Genomic DNA, 23,737 nt, shown 5'->3' on the forward strand with positions numbered 1-23,737 from the left:
GTTTGAATTCAACCTTTTTTATAGAGCTGATTATTTGCGAGCTGCCCGCCAACTCAATAGTTAAACCTGGTTGCCAAACTAAATGTGGGAACGTAACAGTTCCCTACCCGTTTGGCATTGGTTTAGATGGAAAATGTTCACTTGATTACTTTTACGACATAGAATGCAACAATTTTTTCTATGACCCTCCAAAACCCTTCATAAGAAGTGGTAACCTGGAAGTGCTAGATATATCCATTGATGGTCAGTTGCGCATTTCTAACGAATGGTCGGTAAAACTAGTTGCCAATGATCCAATTGTATTGTCATACACAGCCAACAAATTAACTGTCATTGGTTGCGATAATTATGCTTATATTGTGGGTCCCAACTTTGCAACTGGGTGTACCGTTGGATGCTTCAATCTCTCGGATGTGATGAATGGATCATGTTCAGGGATTGGTTGTTGCCAAACCTCCATCCCTAAGGGCTTAAAATATTATGAAATAGAAGTACATAGATTGTATAGTGGTAATGTTAGTACATTAAACCCTAATGGCTATGCATTCTTAGGTGAGGATGATAAGTTCAGCTTTGATATTTCTTATCTTAGTAGTAACTTTAACAACCAAACACTAAAAAAAATTCCGATAGTTATTGATTGGTTTATTGGCCAAGGCAAAACATGTATGCAAGCTAAAGCGAATATGTCTTCTTATGCTTGCCAAAGTAATACTAATTGCATCGATTTTGAGAGTGGTTATCAAGGATATCGTTGCAGTTGTCTTACAGGTTATGAAGGTAATCCTTACCTTAACCCGGGATGCACAGGTTAGTAAGTATATCCTCCTATCTTTTTTTAGTGGTTATATTACATTGGTTAGATTTAGACTTAGTTAAAATAGTTTGGGTTGGATCATTTTTGTTGTGTCTACTTTGGGACATGTCATATTCGGATTGGGTTGGGTCTCCTTAATTGCTCGGTTTTGATCGACCCAGTGAATCTTAATCTTAATTTTAAAAAAGTTCATATCACTAAATTTTTCACAAAAGATATTTATTTTATCTTTATAAAACCTTTTTTATATTAAGTGATCAATAAACCACTTTGAAGGCATCAACAATGAAATAAATACTCAAAATATAAAATTAACTAGAAATATAGTGGATCCCTACTCAAAATGAAATGAAACTAAAAAGTTGAATTTTTTGGTGAAAAGTAAAAACGACTGAGTTTTATGCGTATAGTTTAATCCAATTTTTTCATGTTAGATCATTTTTATTTAATAAGTTAAAATTTTCAAGTTAGAACATATCTAATTTTCATTAAAATTATGAGTCAATTTAATTGAATTAAAAAAGTTGGCAGATACCTTTAAGTAGATATCAATACTAACATACAAAATTGAAACCTTCAATTATCATGTGTTGCAACTATGTTAATTCTTTTCTTATTTAAATAAAAAAAGCAGAAAATAATTTATTTTTTTCAAAAATTTAGCTAGGAACATATTCTTCAAAGCTTAATTGGGTAGGTAATCATTAAGAATATTGAAAATTTGATTCTATAGGTTCAACTTGTAGGTAATTATCTTTAAATAATCTGACTTTTATTTATCTTATAATTGTCCAATCTTTGCATGTTATTTTCTACTAAAAGACCTTAATAGTTTCCTTCATCTATCGTAATAAGTTATTCTAAAAAATATTATCACGTGTCTTTTTATAATTGTTTGTTATTTTTTGAAATAACATAAAAAAAACAAAAAAATATTAAACAAGCATGTCCTTTTCACCCCCTGCCAATGCTCTCTCCTAGGTTGAGCCATGAACCTACTCACAACACTAACAGCGTGCGCAATATCCGGCCTAGTACAGACCATAGCATACATCAAATAACCAACAACATTGGCATAAGGGACTTTAGACATATACGCTAACTCCTCCTCAGTTTGAGGTGACATAGAGAAAGACAATTTGCAGCTCACAGATGTTGGTGTACTTATAGGCTTCGACTTCTCCATCCCAAAACGAGACGAAATCTTTTCGATGTAACTTTTCAGAGTCAAGAAAAGCTTACCTCTAGCCCGATCCCTTTAGATCTCCATACCCAAAATCTTCTTAGTTGGACCTAAATCTTTCATGTCAAATTCCGAGCTAAGCAACTCTTTAAGTCTAGCAGCATCCGATTTATTCTTTGTGGCAACAAGGATGTCATCAACATATAACAATAAATAAATCATGGAACCATCATCCAACTTACTATGATACACACAGCAATCATACGCGTTCCTATCAAAACCATGCGAAACCATAAAAAAATCAAACCTCTTGTACCACTGCCGAGGCGATTGCTTAAGTCCATACAACGACTTTAGCAATCTGCATGCATAGTGCTCTTTCCCTAGGATCTCGAATCCCTCAGGTTGCTTCATCAAAATCTCCTCCTCCAAATCGCCATGAAGGAAAGCCGTCTTAACATCCAACTAATCCAGTTCAAGGTCAAAATGTGCTACAATCGACAAGAGCACACGAATAGAAGTATGTCGAACCACTTGTGAGAATATTTCCACGAAGTCAACCCCTTCTACCTGATTGAACCCTTTTGCAACTAGCCTAGCCTTAAAACGAACATTCTCAGATTTAGATGATCCTTCTTTCTTCTTAAAAATCCACTTGCACCCTACAAGCTTTCTCCCCTCTGGTACCTTCACAAGTTCCCACACTCTGTTCTTGTAAAGAGTTAAATCTCTTCACCCATTGCAGCAAGCCATTGCGCCGACTCACTACAACTAATTGCTTGTTTATACATGGCAGGTTCATATGACTCTACATCATCAGCTACACTCAATGCATAACCTGTCAAATTCTCAACAAAGTAATTTCTTCCTTCCATCTCTTCAATCAACCTAACAGGCTTCTTGATAACTCGTCTAGGTCTCTCAAAAATGGTGTCAGATTGACTAGATGACCCCTGATTATACTGCTCCACCTCCTCCCTAGAGTTAGGAGAGGATGTAATAACCTCAGGTTCAGGAGTACTCGGCACTGGAGCCTCAACATCATCATCAATGAATTGCACTCGAGGTAAATCAGCAATGGATGACTGATGTACCTCAAGTACTCCATCTGTCTGCAACAAGTTCTTCCCTTCCTTTCCCAAATTAGAAGACTCCCGAGCTCTTCTTGGAATAAATGGTGCTCTCATCAAAAATGACATCCCTAATAAGAATGACACGACCCTCCGAAGGTGAATAGATTCTAGACCCCTTCACACCATCACCGTACCCAACAAAACACCCTTTCTTCGCTCGTGGATCCAGCTTACCCTCACTAACATGATAATAAGCAACACAACCAAAGATCTTCAAGTTAGAGACACTAGGGAACTTACCACTCCAAATCTCAAACGGAATTCCGAAATCAATTCCCAAATGCGGACCCCTATTGATGATATAACAAGCTGTCATCACAACTTCACTCCAATACCTCCTCCCAAGCCCTGCATTAGAGAGCATGCATCGAACTCTCTCAAGTAGTATCTGATTAACCCGCTCTACAACACCGTTCTGCTGTGGTGTCATCCTAACGGTATGATGCCGACCAATACCCTCATCTGCACAGAACTGATTAAACTCTTCTTTGCAAAACTCTAGCTCATTGTCTGTTCGTAGCTTCTTGATCTTCCTACCCTGTCAATTCTCCACCAAAGCTTTCCATTGCTTAAAAGCTTTAAAGGCATCATCCTTTGACTTAAGCAACCTAAGCCATGTGTATCGAGATTTGTCATCTACAAATGACACAAAATAGCGAAAACCTCCCATATCTTCAACCTTAGATGGACCCAAGCCATCTAATTAGATATAATCGAGCACTTCATCAGTAACGTGAGCACCCTTGCTGAACTTTGACCTGTGTTTCTTCCCAAACACACAGTTCTCACAAAATTCAAGTTTGGCAACTTTGATTCCGGATAGTAGGCCCCTCTTAGACAATAGCTGCTTCCCCTTCTCCCCTATACAACCAAGCCTCATGTGCCAAATCTTGGTCATCTCCTGGTGAGACGACGATACGCAAACCGCAGAACTAGACAGTGTAACACCCTCAAAGACATAGAGGGTGTTACTCTTGATACCCTTAAGTACCAACTCCGAACCTCGGTAAATGGAAAACTCCCCATCCGAAAAAACTCCATTGTACCCCAAATCATCCAAGGTACCTAATGAAATCAGATTCTTCCCCAACGCAGGGAAATGTCGAACTCTAGTCAATGTCATCTTTCGCCCATCACTAGTCCCCAATCTCATGGACCCAATACCCGTAATCTTACAAGGTGCATTGTTACCTACAATAACTTTACCCCCATTGCAAGACTCATATGTGTCAAACCAATCTCGACGCTGACTCATATGGAACGAATACCCCGAATCTAGAACCCAATCATCAGAAAGATCCCCAGACTTAGCAGAACTTACTAACGCCTCCTCCGAATTATAGTTCTCCTTCGATTTTTCCTCAACTACAGCAGCTTGGGACTTGCCCTTCCTCACCGGACAATTAGCCCTAAAGTGACCCGGTTCCTTGCAGTAAAAACAGGTCTTCCCCGCAGTCTTACCAAGTCCCTCATTGCCATTTCCAGCACCCCACTCGGTATTGTTGCCCTTGTTAATCCCTTTTTTTTTAGACTTCCCGGACTTAACAAACAACCCACTGCCACTCTCTCCGTTATCACCTATAACTTTTTAACGAAGTTCCCTAGTATGAAGTGTTCTCTTCACTTCTTCTAAGGTCAGTGAGTCTTTTCCAACAACAAAAGACTCAATAAAATTCTCATAGCTAAACGGTAGAGACACAAGTAAAATCAATGCAACATCCTCATCATCTATTTTAACATTTAAGTTACGCAAATCTAGTAAAATAGAGTTAAGTTTTTCAAGATGTTCCCATAAGAGAGTACCTGACTGCATTCGAAAGCTGAACAACCGCTGCTTCAGCAATAATTTGTTCGTCAGCGACTTAGTCATATACAATGACTCCAATTTCATCCATAGTTCCGCCGTTGTAGCCTGATCAGCGACCTCCGTGATGATATGATCATCCAAACTTAGAAAAATGGTAGAATGACCCTTTTCCTCCATTACTGCTAATTGCCCGTTAGTTAACCCGTCTTCTGACCCCGCAGTAGTACTCTTTGAAGCCAACGGACGCCACATTTGCTGTTGTTTCAACAGAGCCTTCATCTTTATTTGCCATAGCCCGAAGCTATTTTTCCCGGTAAATTTCTCGATTCTTATTGTAGAATCTCCAGCCATTGTTCCACTCAAAAACTCTCCAAGGACTTAAACCTAAGGCCTTGATGCCAATTGTTGTACGACAGCGGAAGCTAGTTCGTCGAACAATAATGAAGCAATAAGAAAATTCAATGCAAAATAAGTAATTGACATGAGAGATTTAATGTGGTTCACTATCAATGTGATACTTACATCCACCAGCACCAAGATCAAATAATTTTACTATGAAGGCAAAGAATTACAAGATGAATCTCAATGACACTCACAAATTAATGGCTCTCTTGTGATCTCTCTCAATTTTGTGAATCATTATACTAATCCTAAAATGGGAGTGTATATACTAATGCTCAATAAAAGGAAGTTATTACATAATAAACACAAAGTAACCGTCCCAAAAGACACCTCCCGTGAAAAGAAACCGCCATTTTGCGAGCCGTGTACAACTACGCGAGCCGCGAAATGAAGACAGAACGCACTCCGTGCCCAGGGGACTGAGGCAGCAGCTTCTCCATGCCCCTTGGACCTCCTCTTTTACCCATACTCATCTTCTTCAATGGTGCTTGCTAGTTTGAGTCACCATTAACAACATATAGGGTAAATTTAATCAAATTAGATTTAATTTTGGGAAAAATTTTATAAATTTGAGTAAAGTAATTGATCAAGTTTTAATGAAAGAAGACGTGTGGCTTTGTTTATATTTGATTTTCTAATGAAGGAAGAGAGAAAAGGTAGACCTTCAAAAGAAAATGAAATATAAAGGTCAAATCTTTAAAAGATAAATTTAAGGTTGATTTTTTAAAGTTAATTTATCTGAAATATGGAATCAAATTTTTAAGTAAATATAGTGCATTACGCAATTGATTCCATCAATTAAATTTTATTTTATTGCATAAAAATAGTATAAATGTAGTGCATTACACGTTTTATTCCAATAATTAAATTTATTTTATTGTGTACTAGTGTTTTATTTGAAAGCTAATTTTTAATTTATTTGAAATTGTTTGACACATTTTCAAATTTCCTGTTAATGCAAGTACCAATATTAGTGACAATGATGTAACTTTAAACATATTATCGAACATGCGTTATCATGTACATTGGAGGAGGATGGTAAGGATGTGTCGAGCTGCGTTGGTGTAAGGTTTGAAACGATACACGAGGTGCTTAACGTGGAGAAAATAATGCTTCAATAAAGGAGGGAGGAAACCATGCCTTGAACGAGTCAAGGCATGTCAAGAAGGTTGCTCGATCAAAGAACCGGAAAAATAATGATCAGAAGGCAGCAGCAAGGCTGGTCGTTCGATCAACTATGCAGTGGGCTATGAGTGGCTAATATTTTGATGGCTCGTTCGAGGCAATGTTGGGCTCGTTCGAGCATGGACATAGGACTTTGTTTCTTGGTCAAAATGTGAACATTTGGCATTGATGTTGGAACATTATTCCTTGTTTAATGTGTTGTTTATCGTAATGTTTCTTGTTATGTTTATTACCATAGTAATTAGGGTGTTACATGTGAGTTTATGGTAATTTATGAGGGAATTCTAAGAGTGATGAATACCTTGCCTATAAATAGGATTCATCACTCATAGAAACATACACCACAAACACATATTGTTGAAAGGGCTATTTCTTTGTAAGAAACTTGAGAGTCTTCTTCATAGAATAAGTATTGTGATCTTAAGAGATTGTTCTCAAGATTCAATATAATAAACAACATTTGAGGGGCAGGTATCCAAAATACTTCATAAACACTTGTGTTCATTTTCGCATAATTTTCATTTTTTTTTTCATTGTTGAACCTCTTTGAGGCTTTTATTTTATTTTCATTTATATAAACTTTTTGTGCACAGATATCGACGAGTGTAGAGATGCAAGCAATACTAATTGCTCTCATATTTGCACCAACACACCAAGTAGCTACAACTGCTCTTGTCCGAAAGGATATCATGGTGATGGTCAAAAACATGGAACCGGTTGTGTAAGGAATACTTCCAAGTTAGCTACAATGTTAAGTTTAGGTAATACACCTTAACATAACTCATGTTTGATAAAAATATCTGTGATATTATATAATTGATAAAACGTTATCTTTAATTATGGTTGGAATGACATTTTTGTCCCTACAATTAAGTTAGTTTGCCTAGAATTGTGTTGTGTCTAGCTAGACACGAACGCAAAAATTTTGATTTTAATGCGTCGAAATTTCTCATTTTTTATTTTTTATTTTCCTAAAGACTAATCGTACATTAATAAATGAATAAATATACATATTTCTTATATTTCATTAGGCGTATGTTCATTAGAAAAAAGTAAATAAATAAAATTAAGAAAGTTATGGTCATTTATTACTATTGATAGCTCCCATATCATAAAATATCATTGGTTATTTTAATATTATCTATATCTATATGTCGCATCTAATGAAATGTGTTGATGATCTTCATAAAATATTGCAGGCTTGAGCTTAGGATTTTTATTGTTGTTGGTAATGAGTTGCATATGTTTTAGCACAATTAGAAGAAATAAGCAGATTAAAATGAAAAAGAAATTCTTTGAGCAAAATGGAGGATTATTACTAAAACAACATCTTATTCGGTATGGAAGAAGTACGGAATCATCAAAAATATTTTCAGAGAACGAACTAAAAGCCTCAACTAAAAATTATAGAGATGATCGTATTTTAGGAAGAGGAGGCTATGGAACTGTGTACAAGGGTATATTACCAGATGGTCGTGAAGTTGCCATTAAGAAATCTAAAGTGATAGATCATATTCAAGTCGAACAATTCATAAATGAAGTTGATATTTTAACACAAATTAATCATAGAAACGTAGTGAAACTGTTGGGATGTTGTCTTGAAACTGAGGTTCCTTTGCTAGTATATGAATTCATCTCAAACGGCACTCCCTATGAACATATCCATAAAAATAAGGGCATGACATCTTGGCTTACTTGGGCCAACTGCATAAGGCTTGCAACTGAAACAGCTGATGCACTGATGTATCTCCATTCATCTGCTTTAATTCCTATAATCCATCGAGATATTAAATCAGCTAACATATTATTAAATGAAAGCAACACTGCAAAGGTGTCTGACTTTGGTGCGTCAAGGTTAGTACCAATTGATCAAATTCATGTCACAACATTAGTCCAAGGAACTTTGGGTTATTTGGATCCGGAGTATTTCCGTACAAGCCAGCTAACAGAGAAAAGTGATGTTTATAGCTTTGGAGTTGTTCTTGCAGAGCTTCTCACTAGAGAAAAACCTTTGTCTTCCGAAAGGAAAATTGAAGAACGAAATCTAGCAACATACTTTTTGATGGCACTAAAGGAAGATCGCTTAATGGAAATTCTTGATCTTCAACTGGTGAGGGAAGCAAGTGAGGAGCAACTAGTTAAAATGGCTAAACTCATAAAGGAATGCCTTAATATTAGGGGTGAAGATAGGCCTACCATGAAGGAAGTTGCGCTTGAATTAGAGGGTTTCAAGAAGAAAAATAGGCATCCTTGGTCCAACCAAAACAATGAAGATGAAAACATCCTTATTTGTGACAAAGATCTTTATAGTATTCCTTCACGTAATACAATGGAGTACTCTCGATCATATTCAATGGAAGTTAGTCTAAAATCTGATATGAATCATCCTCGTTAGTGATTCAACCACTCGACAATCTACTAATCTCAATTGCAAGCAATGATTAAACTTATTTTTATTGAGAATTGATAAATTATGTAATATTTATACTTTCTTTTTTATCCTACTTTTCTTGGTACCATATAGTAAAACTTATATGAGTGGCCTCTCTTTGCTAAAAAAGTAATATGCACACTTTTTTTTTTTTTTGTTAGCAAAAATGACTTTCTTAAATAATGTGTTTAGTGTTGAAACTTGACTGGATGTTAAAAGGGGCTTTGACCTCCTTACCTACTTCCTTCAACTTTAGTTATAACTTTATTCTAAAACCGTCTCTTCACCCTAAATAAGTAAATAAGATGCAAAATGATTGGATATAAAGGCTTTCAAAGAGATATGGTTCGTTGAAAGGAATTCTAAAATGATTGGATATTTAAGCCAATCACCAGTATTATCATATTAAAAACATTAAGGGATATTATCAATGGTAACCCTGTACTATAGCAAAATAACAATGGTACCCCAGTGTATTTCAATGGTACCCTCCAAGTATATGCTAATTACAACTGTGACACTATTAATGATATTTTCGTTAAATGTCCGTTAAATTTTGAATTTAACCTAACCATGGTTAGTTTCTTCTTCTTCCCTTTTCCCTTTCCTCTTCCTGCTATCCTTCCATGGCTGCTTCATCTCAAGCTCGACAATGATCCTACATTTAGTTGATTTTCAAAATTTGGTTGGTGGGTGAAGTACTACTGGTCCTACTGTATTTTGACACCAAACCCGCAATAACCAAATTAACAACTGCATTTTGACACCAAACCCGCAAGAAACGACTGAGAAATCAAACAAAAAACTAAAACTAGCGACAAACACAAATGCAAGAATCAGAATTTTTGTCACTACCTTTCCCTTGAACAAAAAACTGGAATCGATTATTGATTATCAAATCAATAACTACAATGATAAGCGAATGACAATCTAAATGCATCACAATGAAAAGCAATGACAATCTAAGTAAACATGAAAACTCAATTGAAAAATAAAATGAAAATCAAAATGAAAATCAAAACAAAATTTAAAATTAAAATGCAATAAAGTGAAAACCAAATGAAAAACTACAATGAAAATCGAATGACAATCAGAAATATCAAAACTAAAATGAAAATCAAACTTGTCACAAGAAAAGATCTTACCTTTCTTGAGATAACTCTATCATTAAAATCTAATCAATTATACATGCTCTTATCTCGGATATTCTCAATACTGGAAATAATGCAATTTTAAAAAATGGAAACATATTGAATCAGAAATCCATATCAAATCAAATCAAAAAAATATCAAACAAATAGTAAATTAAAATCCCAATTCAAGAAACCATAACTAAAACCTTCAGAATCCACAAATAAAGAAACCCAAAAGCCCAAAGCAACTCAAATAAAAGAAACAAACAAAGATGATTTAAAATTAAAACCCAAAAAAAATGAACAAAAATGATTGTCAGAATCATAAGAAAATCTGACCATTACTTAATACCCCAAAAATGGTAGATGGCGAAATTACTAATAAAAGAAATTAGAAAAACTAACGGTTCTGCAACTAACTATGGAAGGGGAGCAGGAAGAGGAAAGGAAAAAGGGAAGAAGAAGAAACTAACCATGGTTAGGTTAAATTCAAAATTTAACGGACATTTAACGGAAAAATCATTAATAGTGCCCCTTGGGGGCATCATTGAAATACACTGGGGTACCATTGTTATTTTGCTATAGTACATGGGTACCATTGATAATGTCTCAAAACATTAATCAATTTTTATGCAATATTAATCATCGCTTCATCTTAACAAAATGTGTAATGCAGATCTTGTTTCAAAAAATAGTAAATTAATTTTAAAAATAATGAATAAATTCCTAATTTGATGTTGAATTTTAGTAAATATGAATGGATTGTTAATTTTATTGGGCTTTTTTTGTGTCCCTTCTTATGTGGAGAAAGCTATTTAAAGTGAATTCAAATGTCCATTTTTGTAGCCCGTGTGGGGATATTATTTTATCTTTTTTGGGAAGCTTAGGGTGTAAATGTGATGTTGCCCCTTTCATCAAATGATGCATTTTTTAGAGTAAGAAAGTGAGAAACAAATTCTACAAAAACTGTAACTCGTTTTTCAGCATTCCCTCCCCAAGAAAAAAATCGTTCCCTCGAGTTTTAACCGTTGGATCGTTGTGTAACTTTAAAACCTTGTTGGGGTTACATAGGACCGCATTTTGGCAGTTAGATCATTGTTTTGAGCTTTGGTTTATTTGTAACAACTTCTAGACAAAAACTATTGTTTTTGGGTGATTTCTTCTTCTTTTTTTTCTTAATTATTGCTTATTACAGTTGTTTGTTCTTGGGTACTATAACAATCCGGTTTACTTATTAGTAAAGTAAGTTAGGTCATCACGGGGTGTACTTAACACAAAGGAATCATATCTCAACCCATAACCTCTAAAAAGAGGTCATAAAATCTAAACCTAACTATAATAACTGATCTTGAGTCCAAAACAGCTAAACCACAGTCCAAAATATAACCTAAACTACAAACATCTAAGATTAGTCCACAAAAGCAAACTATTATATAATTCTACTATAGACCACACCGTCTCTACAACAACTATTCAAATAAACCAAAAAATCAAAATAGTTGAAATATAATCGCAACAATCGCCCCTTCCTTCCCACAAGCTATCGATATGCGAGCAATCTAAAAGATAAAAACAACAGTAAGAAACCTAAGCCAAGTGTATCGAGACTTGTTATCAGCAAATGACACAAAGTAGCGGCAACCTCCAACACCTTCAACTCTAGATGGACCCCAGCAATTTGAGTGGATCTTATCAATCATTGAATCTGTAATGTGAGCACTCCAACTGAACTTTGACTAGTATTTCTTTTCAAACACACAATGCTCACTAAATTCAAGGTTGATAACTTTGACACCAGATAAAAGACCCCTCTTGGACAATAGCGGCATTCCCTTCTCATCTATATGACCAAGCCTCATGTGGCAAATTCTTGTCATCTCCTGATGAGACACTAATGCACAAGCCGCACTAGATAGATTGGTGAAGATTTGGCTGCTTTGATCGATTGATGCCAATGACTATGATAGATTGGTGTAATTATTATATAAAATTTGATAATAATAATAATAATAATAATAATAATAATAATAATAATAACAATAATAATAATAATAATAATAATAATAATAATAATAATAATAATAATAATAATAATAATAATAATAATTTCTCTCAATGATGAATTCGCTGCCCCCCATATGATGAAAAAGTTGGCAAGGGCCTATTTTGATGTTGTTGAGAACAACCTTGTGTCTAGCTACATGCTTACACCAAGACAAATTACCATCCTTAGTTCTACCAGGGAATCACATGCACAACATAATCTGCTAACAATTCCAATCGATGGGCTGGGATAGAAAATGAATCCTCGACAATGTCGATCTGTTTTATGTTATCGGCTCACTATTACCTTGTTCACCGAAGGTAGTTTATGCCCGAGCTGCAACACGGCCAGGATGGAAATATGGGAGGATCATGCAGTTCATTGCTCCAGTGATGTTGGTGTGAAGTTTCGACAGAATTTGGTTCGGGACACGCTTGTAGATATCTGTTGCAAAGCTGGGATCTCTATTCGTAAGGAGACGTCGTTGGGGTTCTCTTCGGAGGCGGGGAAATATCTTAAGTCAGTGGATCTCCTACTATTTGATTGGGTTTAGGGTAAAGATGCGTGTATGGATGTAACTGGAAGTTTACCCGTTGCTGGTACAGGAGTCTCCTCATGGGCCCTTGGTGTTTCTTTAGCCAATGCTGCAAAAAGAAAGAGGAAGAAATACACAACTAAGTGCGAGAAGAACGATTATAAATTCATCCCTTTTGCCTTCTCCACCTTTGGAGAGCTAGGTGAAGACGCCCTCGACCTGCTATCAAGGATCGCATCCATTGTTATGAGCTACTCAAGTATCACCAAGTCTATGGCCTACATTTTCTACAGATTAGCCTTTTGTATTAAAAAAGGTGTGGGAGGTCAGCTTATTGCTCGACTCCCCCATCAACTTCTTGTAAAGTTTCTTTCTATGATATGAAATTACCTTATAATAAAAAAAAAAAAATAATAATAATAATAATAATAATAATAACAATTATTATTATTATTATTATTATTATTATTATTGTTATTATTATTATTATTATTATTATTATTATTATTATTATTATTATTATTATTACACCAATCTATCATATTCATGATTGTGAATCGATCAAAGCAGCCTAATTATCACCAAATAATACAAAGAGGGTGACAAACATTTAAGTATCATATATTATAATAATTGTAAAATTACATTATTATAAAATAAATAAATTATATTACAATATAAGTTATAAAACTAAGTTATATTGCGATGTATAATACAAACTACATAGATCAGATATAATGTACTCCCTCCTATTCATTGATTCGAGCACATTTTTTTATTGGATCAATTTATTGATTATGTCCAATTTTTATTTTTGTCATTCTTTTTTACCCCTTTACCCTTACTATAACAACACAACACAACACATAAATATCAATGCTCTTTATGGAAAAAGAGAGTTTTTCATCCACTTTTAAGTGGTCCCCCCACCCCTTTTTGATTTGGGTACAAAACTCAAATATCCCTTTATCTATGAATAGAAAAGAGTATATAATACAAACTAGCTTTATGGCAATCTGCAGTTATTAGAAAGATGTTGTGCTATTTTGTTTTTTATTGCGTGGAATTGGCCATAAGGGAAAGGACGCTCCTCATTCGATGTGTTTAGAAGTTCAAAAAATAAAATGAAACAAAAGCTAAATTTCTATAAATTAGATTACATACTAAAAATATAATAGAAGAATTAAATCTACCTTTTTAAATATCATCATACTCCCTCCAATTCAGCTTATGTGTCCCATTTCTTTTTATGGTTAAGTCACTTTAATTGTCCCATTTTTATTTTATGTATGGATAATGGATTTTTGACTTTTATGTCCTTAGTAGCTTTATCCTATTTTCAATTATACCCTCCATTACCCATACTAATTTTCCTCCCTTACATTAAAAACCCATAATACCACTCTCTTTCCTACCCTTAGGGTCCCACTTTTGACTCTACTTAAAATCCGTAAAACGTCAAATGGGACTCTTAAGATGAATAGAAGGGAGTATAATATAGTCAATTTTTTGCACATTACATAGTAAAGAAATCAAAAAAATTAATATCAAAATTCCTTGGTATGCCCGTTTGAAGTATAATAGGCCTAATAAAGGCTACTTCATACATAAATTTACAAATATATTTATTTTTTTCAAATTTAACCATTTCAAATAATGATAGGTACTAACTAATGATCATGCTAAATTTCATGTGAAACAAATCAAGTTTGACTTAATTTATGCAGGTAAGTAGTTTAAAAATCTCTTAAAACAATTACTTAACACGTAATTTCACACCTATGCACATATTTTCAAGCCTAACTATTTCAGAATTACAATAGTTACAACTTAGTGTTGCATGCATAACTTCATGTCAAACAAATATAATTTAGGTTAAGTTTTGCATATTTGACGCATAAAAATCCCTTAAAATGGCTACTTAATAAGTAATTTGATATTTCTATTTTTTAAGCCTAACTATTTGAGAATTGGATTTGTATGAACAAGATTGCAACTTCCTTGACCAAAGAACTTATGTTGACAAAATAAATCCGTCACAATCTATATATTCCTTATTGTGTTATTTCAACACCACATTTCATAATAAATATGAAAATGCCACATATGTCTAGAGACAGAACTTAGCATGCTCTGTTCAATGATTTCTCACTTCATGCTAATCTATTGGTTTAGCAAAATTAGGAAATTATCTTGAATCATCTTAAGAGCTAGTCAGTGCGCGCATTGCTTTTACTAAGCAATCGCTATCGATCAAATTGATTCATTGAAATTATATTGCAGCTAGTCTCTTGAGAGACGGTCTTTTTGAGAGATGTCTTTTAGATCCAATCCATTTAAACATAATACTTAATTATTATATTTTTAATATTTACTTATATTATTATTAATACTTATTTATCATATTTTTAATGCCTACTTACAATATCTTAAATATCTACTTATATTATTTTTAATGCTTACTTACAATATTTTAAAAAATATATAGTAAACAGACCCAATTAGAGATGGTCTCTCAAAGAGACCGTCTCTCACAAGAATTAGTGATTATATTAAGAGTAATAATTAGTTGGATATGACTCCCCCTGCTACCTGTAGTTGGTCCAACAAAGGGGTGTTTGGCAATTATCTGATAGTTGTTGATTGTTGACTGTTGGTTTATAAGTTGGCTTGGTTGAACAGCTAAATATGTTGACTATTTTTGTTGGCTTTTCAGATTGCTGAAAAAACTAGTTTTTTGTGGACATGTTTGGTAAATTTAGGTATCAGTTGTTCAGAGTTTTTTTAGATAAAAAGTGAGTCAACAAGCCAAAAATCAACAAAGAAGCTAACTAGAGTAGCTCTTTAGTTTTGTTTAAAAGCCAAATTTTCAACTGACTTAAAGCCATTTTCTAAACATATTTTTTAACTGTTTAACCAATCACTAAACCTAAGATTAACAACCAAAAAATCAAACCAGCATAAATACACCCAAAAACAACTTCGATAGTATTGAAATTATATTCATAGGACTTTATGTATATCCTAACATACTCTAAAAATACAAGAGGATTTTAGTAATTCTCAAAGTTGGTGCTGGTCTAAGGATAACCTCTTCATGTTCAGATGCCTTTTCTCCCTCACTTTTGGGTGTTGTATCTTGTAACATGTTCTTTTTCAGCAATAAAATTTTATTTTTGTTTGAAAAAAATTGTCAAAAATATTTACCTAAAAGTTTTGTTTGTAAAATATCTGGTACTGGTTATAAATTGCCAAAAACTATCTTTTAAAAACTATTTGTAAATGACTCCTTAACTAATATTTTCTTTGTAAAAAACAACCTTTATTTTAACAATTTTCAAAAAAATAAAGTTCTTGTTATTACGTAACAATCAAAAACCAACCAAATAGCTAGTTATAAATAGTTTGAAAACAACGTTTATACACAAAAAATTAAATAAATAATATTAGTAGTGGCCTAAAAAACTAAAATTAGATCTTTGCTAATGATGTTAAGGCTTTGAACAACACGCCACCCATGCTAAAACAAAAGAGAAGGTAGATGGAGAAATAAATATATGACTTGTTAGTGGAAGTCTTAAGTTTATTGAAGGTTGACTCCATAGAGAGTTGGTCTTTCTTGGGAGTTCATATAATCTTAGTTGCAACATTTTACATGTACCTTGAACAATAAATTTAAAATATGTTTAGAGCTTTATATAATTTCTTCTTGTTATGGCTTTGGTTGAATTTAATCATCCTTAAATTTTCCAGTTTTAGTTGCAATACTACATCAATATCATATTCACTATATCCTGCTCGTAGAAATTATAATCAATATTTGAAGAGAAATAGAAGACAGCAGACTATACAATTATCAAAAGATGGTTGCAATACAACATGTGGAAACTTAAAGGTTCCCTACCCGTTTGGCATTAGCCTAGACGGAAAATGTTCTCTTAACAAGTATTACATCATAAATTGCAACAGTTCGTACTATGACCCTCCAAAACCCTTCTTAGGAAGAAAAGGTAACCTTGAAGTGCTAGATATATCGATAAACGGCCAGTTACGTATTTCCAATTTCGTAGCAAGTAGCTACGTCCAACAAACTCAAGGGAACGAAGTAGTCTCGCAATCTTTTGATGCATCGGTAGATCTCGCCGCATTTCCAATCGTGTTTTCGGACACAGAAAATAAACTAATTGTTGTTGGTTGTGATGATTATGCACTTGTCTACGGGTTACATGAACGAACGTTCACAACGGGTTGTGTTGCGGGGTGTTCTAATCTATCGGATGTGATAGACGGTTCATGTTCAGGGATGGGTTGTTGCCAAATATCGATTCCAAAGGGGTTGAAAAGCTTCAAAATAAATTTGAGAAGTCTAAGCAATCACACCCATGTGTCTCACTTTAATAGCTATGCTTTTTTAGCTGAGCAAGATAAGTTCATATTCAATGCTAATGATCTCAAGGACCCAAACTTTCGGAACAAAACAAAGAAAAATGTTCCTGTAGTGATTGATTGGTTTGTTGGGATGAGACAAAACTGTGTTCAAGCTAAAGAAAACAAGTCATCTTATGCTTGTCAAACTAACACCAAGTGCAACGATTTTAACGGTGGATATCGTTGCAGTTGTCTTCAAGGTTATGAGGGTAACCCTTATCTTAGCCCCGGATGCACAGGTTAGTTCGTACATCCTACCATTTCTTTTTAAGAATGATATGCAGAATCTTATCTGATAAAAGTAGTATATACATGCTCTAAATAAGGTAAGATCCAATTTTCTGATCTGCATACTAGCTACCTTTTATAAATATACGATAGGCTGAGAAAAACAGAGGGCTAAGAGAGGCGATAGTAAGAATCATATGCAGAATCTCGCCTGATAAAGTAGTAATAGAGGATTTCAATTGGATCATCGGGTTGATTTCGGATTAGATGTTTTGGATCAGTTAAAATCGAATTTTGTGTCCACATTATTTTTTACATAATTGTAAATAATTTTTGAAGTTGAATCAAATCAGGTTCGCTTACGAGTAGGGCTGGCAAAAGCTGACCCGACCTGCTAACCTGATCTGAAACCGACCCGAAATTAGCGGGTTTGGGTTTAGATTTTTGACCCAATTAATTAAATGGGTCAACCCGACCTGATCTGTTTATTAAATGGGTTAGGTTCAGGTTGAATATTTAAACCCGAAAAAAACATGTTTAACCCATTTATTAAATGGGTCAATCAGGTCAGGTCGACCCATATTAGCCCATTTAATAACCCATTTATTTTCTTAAATAAAGACTAAAGAGTAACTCATTGACTGAAATTGAAAATCAAAGCGGCAAAGAGACCAAAGACCAAAGATTAAATAAAGCGAAAAAAAACCCTAATTGCTAAACATTTCCCATTTTCCCGATTTCCGCCTCCATTCGTCACTTCCTCTTCTCCTTCCTCTTCTCTCTTTTGTGCGATTCAGACCTTCTCCTTCCTCTTCTCTCCGGCAGCTTCTTCTGTTCTCCTTCATCTTCTCTGCGGCACCAAGGTAAGTATTATTAACACATAAAAGTCCGATTTTTCTGTTTTTTTTTATCGATTTTATTGTTTTTAGATTTGGATTGTGTTCGATTTTTTTGTGTTTGATTTTGATGTTCATTGCTGGAACTGATTTTCTCTCTTTAATTCTTGGTTCGTGTTCGTGTTTGTGTTTGCTGGAACTGATGTTCATTGTTTTTTTTTTCATTTTTCTGTTTCATTTTTATCGATTTTTTTGATTTTTTTGATTTTTCTGTTTGTGTAAACAGTTTGCTCCATTTTTCTTTATGTTTTTTGTATTTCTTCTGGTAGAGGTTAATCTGTTTGTGTTCCTTCTTCGTGTTTGCTGGAAGCCTGGAACTGATGTTCATTGTTTTTTTTTTCATTTTTCTGTTTCATTTTTATCGTTTTTTTTTTTTTTATTTTTTTGATTTTTCTGTTTGTGTAAACAGTTTACTCCATTTTTCTTTATGTTTTTTGTATTTCTTCTGGTGGAGGTTAATCTGTTTGTGTTCCTTCTTCGTGTTTTCTGGAAGCCTGGAACTGATGTTCATTGTTTTTTATTTTTTCATTTTTCTGTTTCACTTTTATCGTTTTTTTTGATTTTTTTGATTTTTCTGTTTGGGTCATTAGCAGGTTGACCCGACCTGCTACAGATCAGGTCGGGGTTTCAATTTTTGACCCATTTAATTAAATGGGTTAGGTTCAGGTCAAGGGTCTATTGACCCATTTATATATGACCCGAACCTGAATATGACCCAACCCGACCTGTTTGACACCCCTACTTACGAGATCAGTTAAATTTCGGTTCATCGGATTTTTTTTTAACACCTCGAAGTAGTATATACGTGCTTTAATTAAGATAAGACCCAAATTTTTGATCAGCATACTAGCTACCTTTAAAAATATACACTAAACTAGAAAATTTGAAAACATTAAGATAAAAAATCAAAAAAAAATGAACGAAATAATACAACTTTCAAACTTATTCCAACAGTAAGCGTGAAAATCCCAAACCTGAGGTATGGAGTTGTTCGCAATTAGTAACTGCGAACAGCTACGTTACATATTTTTTTTTTCCTAATTTTTGAGTTGTTATTTGTTGTATTTGCATTAGAGACATTAGAATAAGTAATTACAACTCAATGTATGTTTCAGCCGGGATGATTCATCGCCAAAACTCCGAACATTCGTAAGTCAAAGCTTGGAGACTATGATAAAGTAAATAAACATATATATACAACTAAATAAATACAAATGTTTGAAATATACAACTAAATAAACACACACACACACACACACACACACACACACACACGCACACACACACACACACATATATATATATATATATATATATATATATATATATATATATATATATATATATATATATATATATATATATATATATATATATATATATATATATATATATATATATATATATATATATATATATATATATATATATATATATATATAGCTTTGAATGCTCTCACATAGCATCTATAGCCTCATCATCCTCAACAGGAAAGGCAAGCAATTCTCTACTCATGTCATATTTAAAGCTTATATTTATGGTACTTCAAGTGGGGTCCAATCCAATCTTAGAACATATGAAACGTTTAAATTGGTTCAAATCCATATTCGAGTTGCATGCAAACAACCTACCTCTTCCCCCAACATAATGAACTTTGCCACTACTTTCTCGAATACAAACCATTCCAAAAACTAAGTTCATACATAGTGACGCGAAATGATGTCATTTTCTACATTAATACAAACAAAACCAACATCATCAAAAACTTCATGCCCATACAAGTACATTATAGTCATTTGATTATAATCTTTTTTGGTCTACAACTTAATAAAGTCCATAATGTAACTAAGTTCATACATATATAATGCACATAAAATCCAAATAATAAATCAATTAATAAGTTCATAAATGAAATTGCTAATACAAACATCAACATTCCTAATAACACATAATGTACATCAAATTTAACTAATTTAATATGCTCATCAACAACAATACTTCAAAAAACAACATAAAGCTATGAAAACAATTACACTTTACCTTGAATAGTTATGGATGATTAAAAAGAGTGTTGATTTAAAGAACTAGTAACCTACATTTGCCAAAACAACCAAACTTCATTAAAACCCTAAAAATAGATTATATATATACTAAAAAAACACATAAAAATATACCTTTGTTCGATCTAGAGTATCCCAAACTAATTTTGAAGTGCCAAATTGAAAGAGGCACGCAACAATTGATGGATTTAAGCTAGTGTATTTGTGGAGAGTGTCGAGTAGTATTATGCTAGGGTTTTGAGATATAGGAAAATGAGAAGGAAAGGAAGCTGTTACGTATTTGTGCAGCTATATGTTCGCAATTACTAACTGTGAACAGGTCAAACAAAGTCAAAGGGCTGTTCGCAGTTAGTAACTGCGAACAACTATTTTGTCTGTTTTGATCTGTTTACAGTTAGTAACTACGAACAGCTCCATACCTCAGGTTTAGGATTTTCACGCTTATTTTTGGAATAAGTTTGAAAGTCGTATTATTTCATTCATTTTTTTGATTTTTTATCTTAATGTTTTAAAATTTTCCAATAAACTGTAGACTGAGAAAGATAGAGGGTTAGGAGAGAAAATAGTAAGAATCAAATGCAAAAACTAAAGAAAAAATTATTGTGAAGAATACAACATTTTATCATCCTTATTCCTATAATAATACCAACTTTTGAATTAATAATGAATAACATTAACTAAATATTGTATTTTTCCACTAGTATCCCTCGCCTTTTGGGCTTTGGCAACCTACAATATTAAGTCACTTTGCCAAAAAAAACAGAAAATAAAAATAAATAAATAAATAAATAAAATTTTAATGGGCTTCTCTTATATTTCGGTAATGAATATAAAAAAAAAATTGGAATGTGTTTATGTATATGTTAAATACTTTTAGTTTCGTTTATTATTATTCAAGTCAGATTTATTATAGGAAAATTATAGAAATGTAACATTATTTTGAAACACTTTTCTTAATATTTTTTGGTATAAATGTCTTATCACAGATATTGATGAATGTGCGAACTCAAGCAATAGTTGCTCTCATATTTGCACCAACAATCCTGGTAACTACAACTGCTCATGTCCTCATGGATATCATGGTGATGGTTCAAAAGTTGGAACTGGTTGTGTTAAACATTCTTCACAATTAGCTACAAGGTTAATTTTAGGTAATTAGTAATCACACCCTCCCTCACATTACTTATATTTACTTTTAATATTATTATTTTAAAATTTAATATGTTCAATCATTTTTACCTTGAGAATCTCAATTTTGGATCTGCGATTCTACAATCTAAAAATAAGTGAGCGATCCAGATCTTAAGTAGGATCTTAATAATAGGGGATCATACGATCCTACCAAAATCAAGAATTTGGATAATAGGATCATAATACGATTTTATGATCACATTATCCAATGATTCAATCCTATAAGGATAGTCGCAATCATATAAAAATACTTTTATTCTAGCTTCGACTTACATACATGTATAATTAAGTTAAAAATATAGTCATTATTACGGTTAGGAAAATTTATGTACTTACGAATCCACAGTTTACAAATGATTATTAAAAGTATTCCCTTAATCGATTAAAAGATGAAGTTAAATAAATTGTTAATTGCAGCTAAAAACTTTAAAAATTAACTAAAATAAACAAATATGATTAATAATCAATTTTTCTTTTTTTTTTGAAAATTGGAGAATTTTATTCAAAGAAATTTAAAGGGACATCATATGAAATCACCGGCATAAAAAACCTCGAGGGGAAAAAGCCATTGATAAACATAAGATGGAGGGCTCCCTTTAACAAAATCAATACACCATAGAAGTGGACAAAGCCACAAATACGCCAACACCACACCATAGGGCCAAGCTCATGTAAGCACCAAGACCTAAAAAAATCAAAACACCAAGACCACACCATAGGCGTAATCGACTATTAAGCATAATTAATAAAATCATATATACATTAGCCTAAATAATTAAAGTAGAAAGCTAAAAGTTTCAATTGTTTTTCTTTATATCGTGGTAAGGCGGGAAAATCATACCCTTATCACATGGGAGAAAGAAAAAACCTTCAAATAATATATCAAACGAACATTTTCCATCTTTGACAATTAATTTGTTAATGAGCTTCATTGCAGGCTTGATCTTGGGATTGATATCCTTGGTAGTACTAAGTTGGATAGTCTTTTCCACCCATAGAAGAAACCAACTTATCAAAATAAAAGAGAAATTCTTTGAGCAAAATGGAGGAATTTTATTAAAACAACAACTTCTTCAGATTGGAGGAAGGACTGAATCATCAAAAATATTTTCAGAAGATGAACTTAAAGTTTCAACAAATAATTATAGTGAACATCGTATTTTAGGTAAAGGTGGTTACGGAACTGTGTACAAAGGGATATTAAAGGATGGTCGTGAAGTTGCAATTAAGAAATCTAAACAGGCAGATCAGACTCAGATCGAGCAATTCATCAACGAAGTTGTTATTTTGACACAAATTAACCATCGAAACGTAGTAAAACTCTTAGGATGTTGTCTCGAAACAGAAGTTCCTTTGTTGGTATATGAATATATCTCCAACGGCACTCTCTTTGATCATATCCATACAAATAAAGGAGCCACATCTTGGCTGACATGGGAAAACTGCATTAGGATTGCTACAGAGGCTGCTAATGCACTAATGTATCTCCATTCAGCTGCTTCAATTCCTATAATCCATAGAGATATTAAATCAACTAACATATTATTGAATGAAAGCTACACAACAAAAATATCTGATTTCGGTGCCTCAAGGTTAGTACCAATAGATCAAACTCAAGTGACAACATTAGTCCAAGGGACTTTGGGTTATTTGGATCCGGAGTATTTGCATACAAGTCAGCTAACAGAGAAGAGTGATGTTTATAGCTTCGGAATTGTTCTAACAGAGCTCCTCACTAGAGAAAAACCTATGTCGCCTACAAGAAAATTTAAAGAAAAAAATTTGGCAACATACTTTTTAACAGCATTGAAGGAAGATCGGTTGATGGAAATTCTTGATCCTCAATTAGTGAGAGAAGCACGCAAGGATCAACTAATTACAATGGCTAAACTCGTAAAGGTGTGTCTTAATGTCAAGGGTGAAGATAGACCTACCATGAAGGAAGTTGCGCTTGAACTAGAGCGATTCAAGACCCACAATAGACATCCATGGTCCAACCAAAACAATGAGGAGGCAATCAACTTCAAGGATGAGCAAGATCTTTACATTATTCCTTCACGTAATACAATGGAGTACTCTCGACAATATTCAATGGAAGTTAGTCTAATTTCTGATATGAATCACCCTCGTTAGTTTAACACTCTACAAATCTCAAATGCAATTATCAAACTTATTTACATTGAAAATTGATAAAATTATGTAATATTGGTACTTCTTGTTTGTATTTCTCTTTGTATTATATCAAATACTATTTGCTTGTAACA

At 33.3% G+C, this 23,737-nt stretch overlaps 2 protein-coding genes across 2 annotated transcripts in view; both read left to right on the forward strand.

Moving 5' to 3' along the window:
• The window catches only part of LOC130823645 (putative wall-associated receptor kinase-like 16), a 9,858-nt gene extending 778 nt beyond the window's left edge, over positions 1–9,080 (forward strand). The window contains exons 1-3 of the mRNA XM_057688355.1: positions 1–810; positions 7,121–7,288; positions 7,727–9,080. The exon at positions 1–810 is cut by the window's left edge and continues 778 nt beyond it. Coding sequence (XP_057544338.1) covers positions 1–810; positions 7,121–7,288; positions 7,727–8,922 — 2,174 coding nt within the window. The 3' untranslated portion in view covers positions 8,923–9,080. The remainder of the gene's footprint in view (positions 811–7,120; positions 7,289–7,726) is intronic.
• A 7,249-nt stretch (positions 9,081–16,329) lies between these two features.
• Positions 16,330–23,737, forward strand: LOC130823646 (wall-associated receptor kinase 2-like). Its single transcript, XM_057688356.1, has 3 exons — positions 16,330–17,337; positions 21,269–21,433; positions 22,411–23,737. The coding sequence occupies exons 1-3, from the start codon at positions 16,353–16,355 to the stop codon at positions 23,604–23,606; spliced, it is 2,346 nt and encodes a 781-aa protein (XP_057544339.1). The 5' UTR covers positions 16,330–16,352; the 3' UTR covers positions 23,607–23,737.

This window comes from Amaranthus tricolor, chromosome 9, assembly GCF_026212465.1.
Source record: "Amaranthus tricolor cultivar Red isolate AtriRed21 chromosome 9, ASM2621246v1, whole genome shotgun sequence".
Taxonomy (NCBI): Eukaryota; Viridiplantae; Streptophyta; class Magnoliopsida; order Caryophyllales; family Amaranthaceae; genus Amaranthus; species Amaranthus tricolor.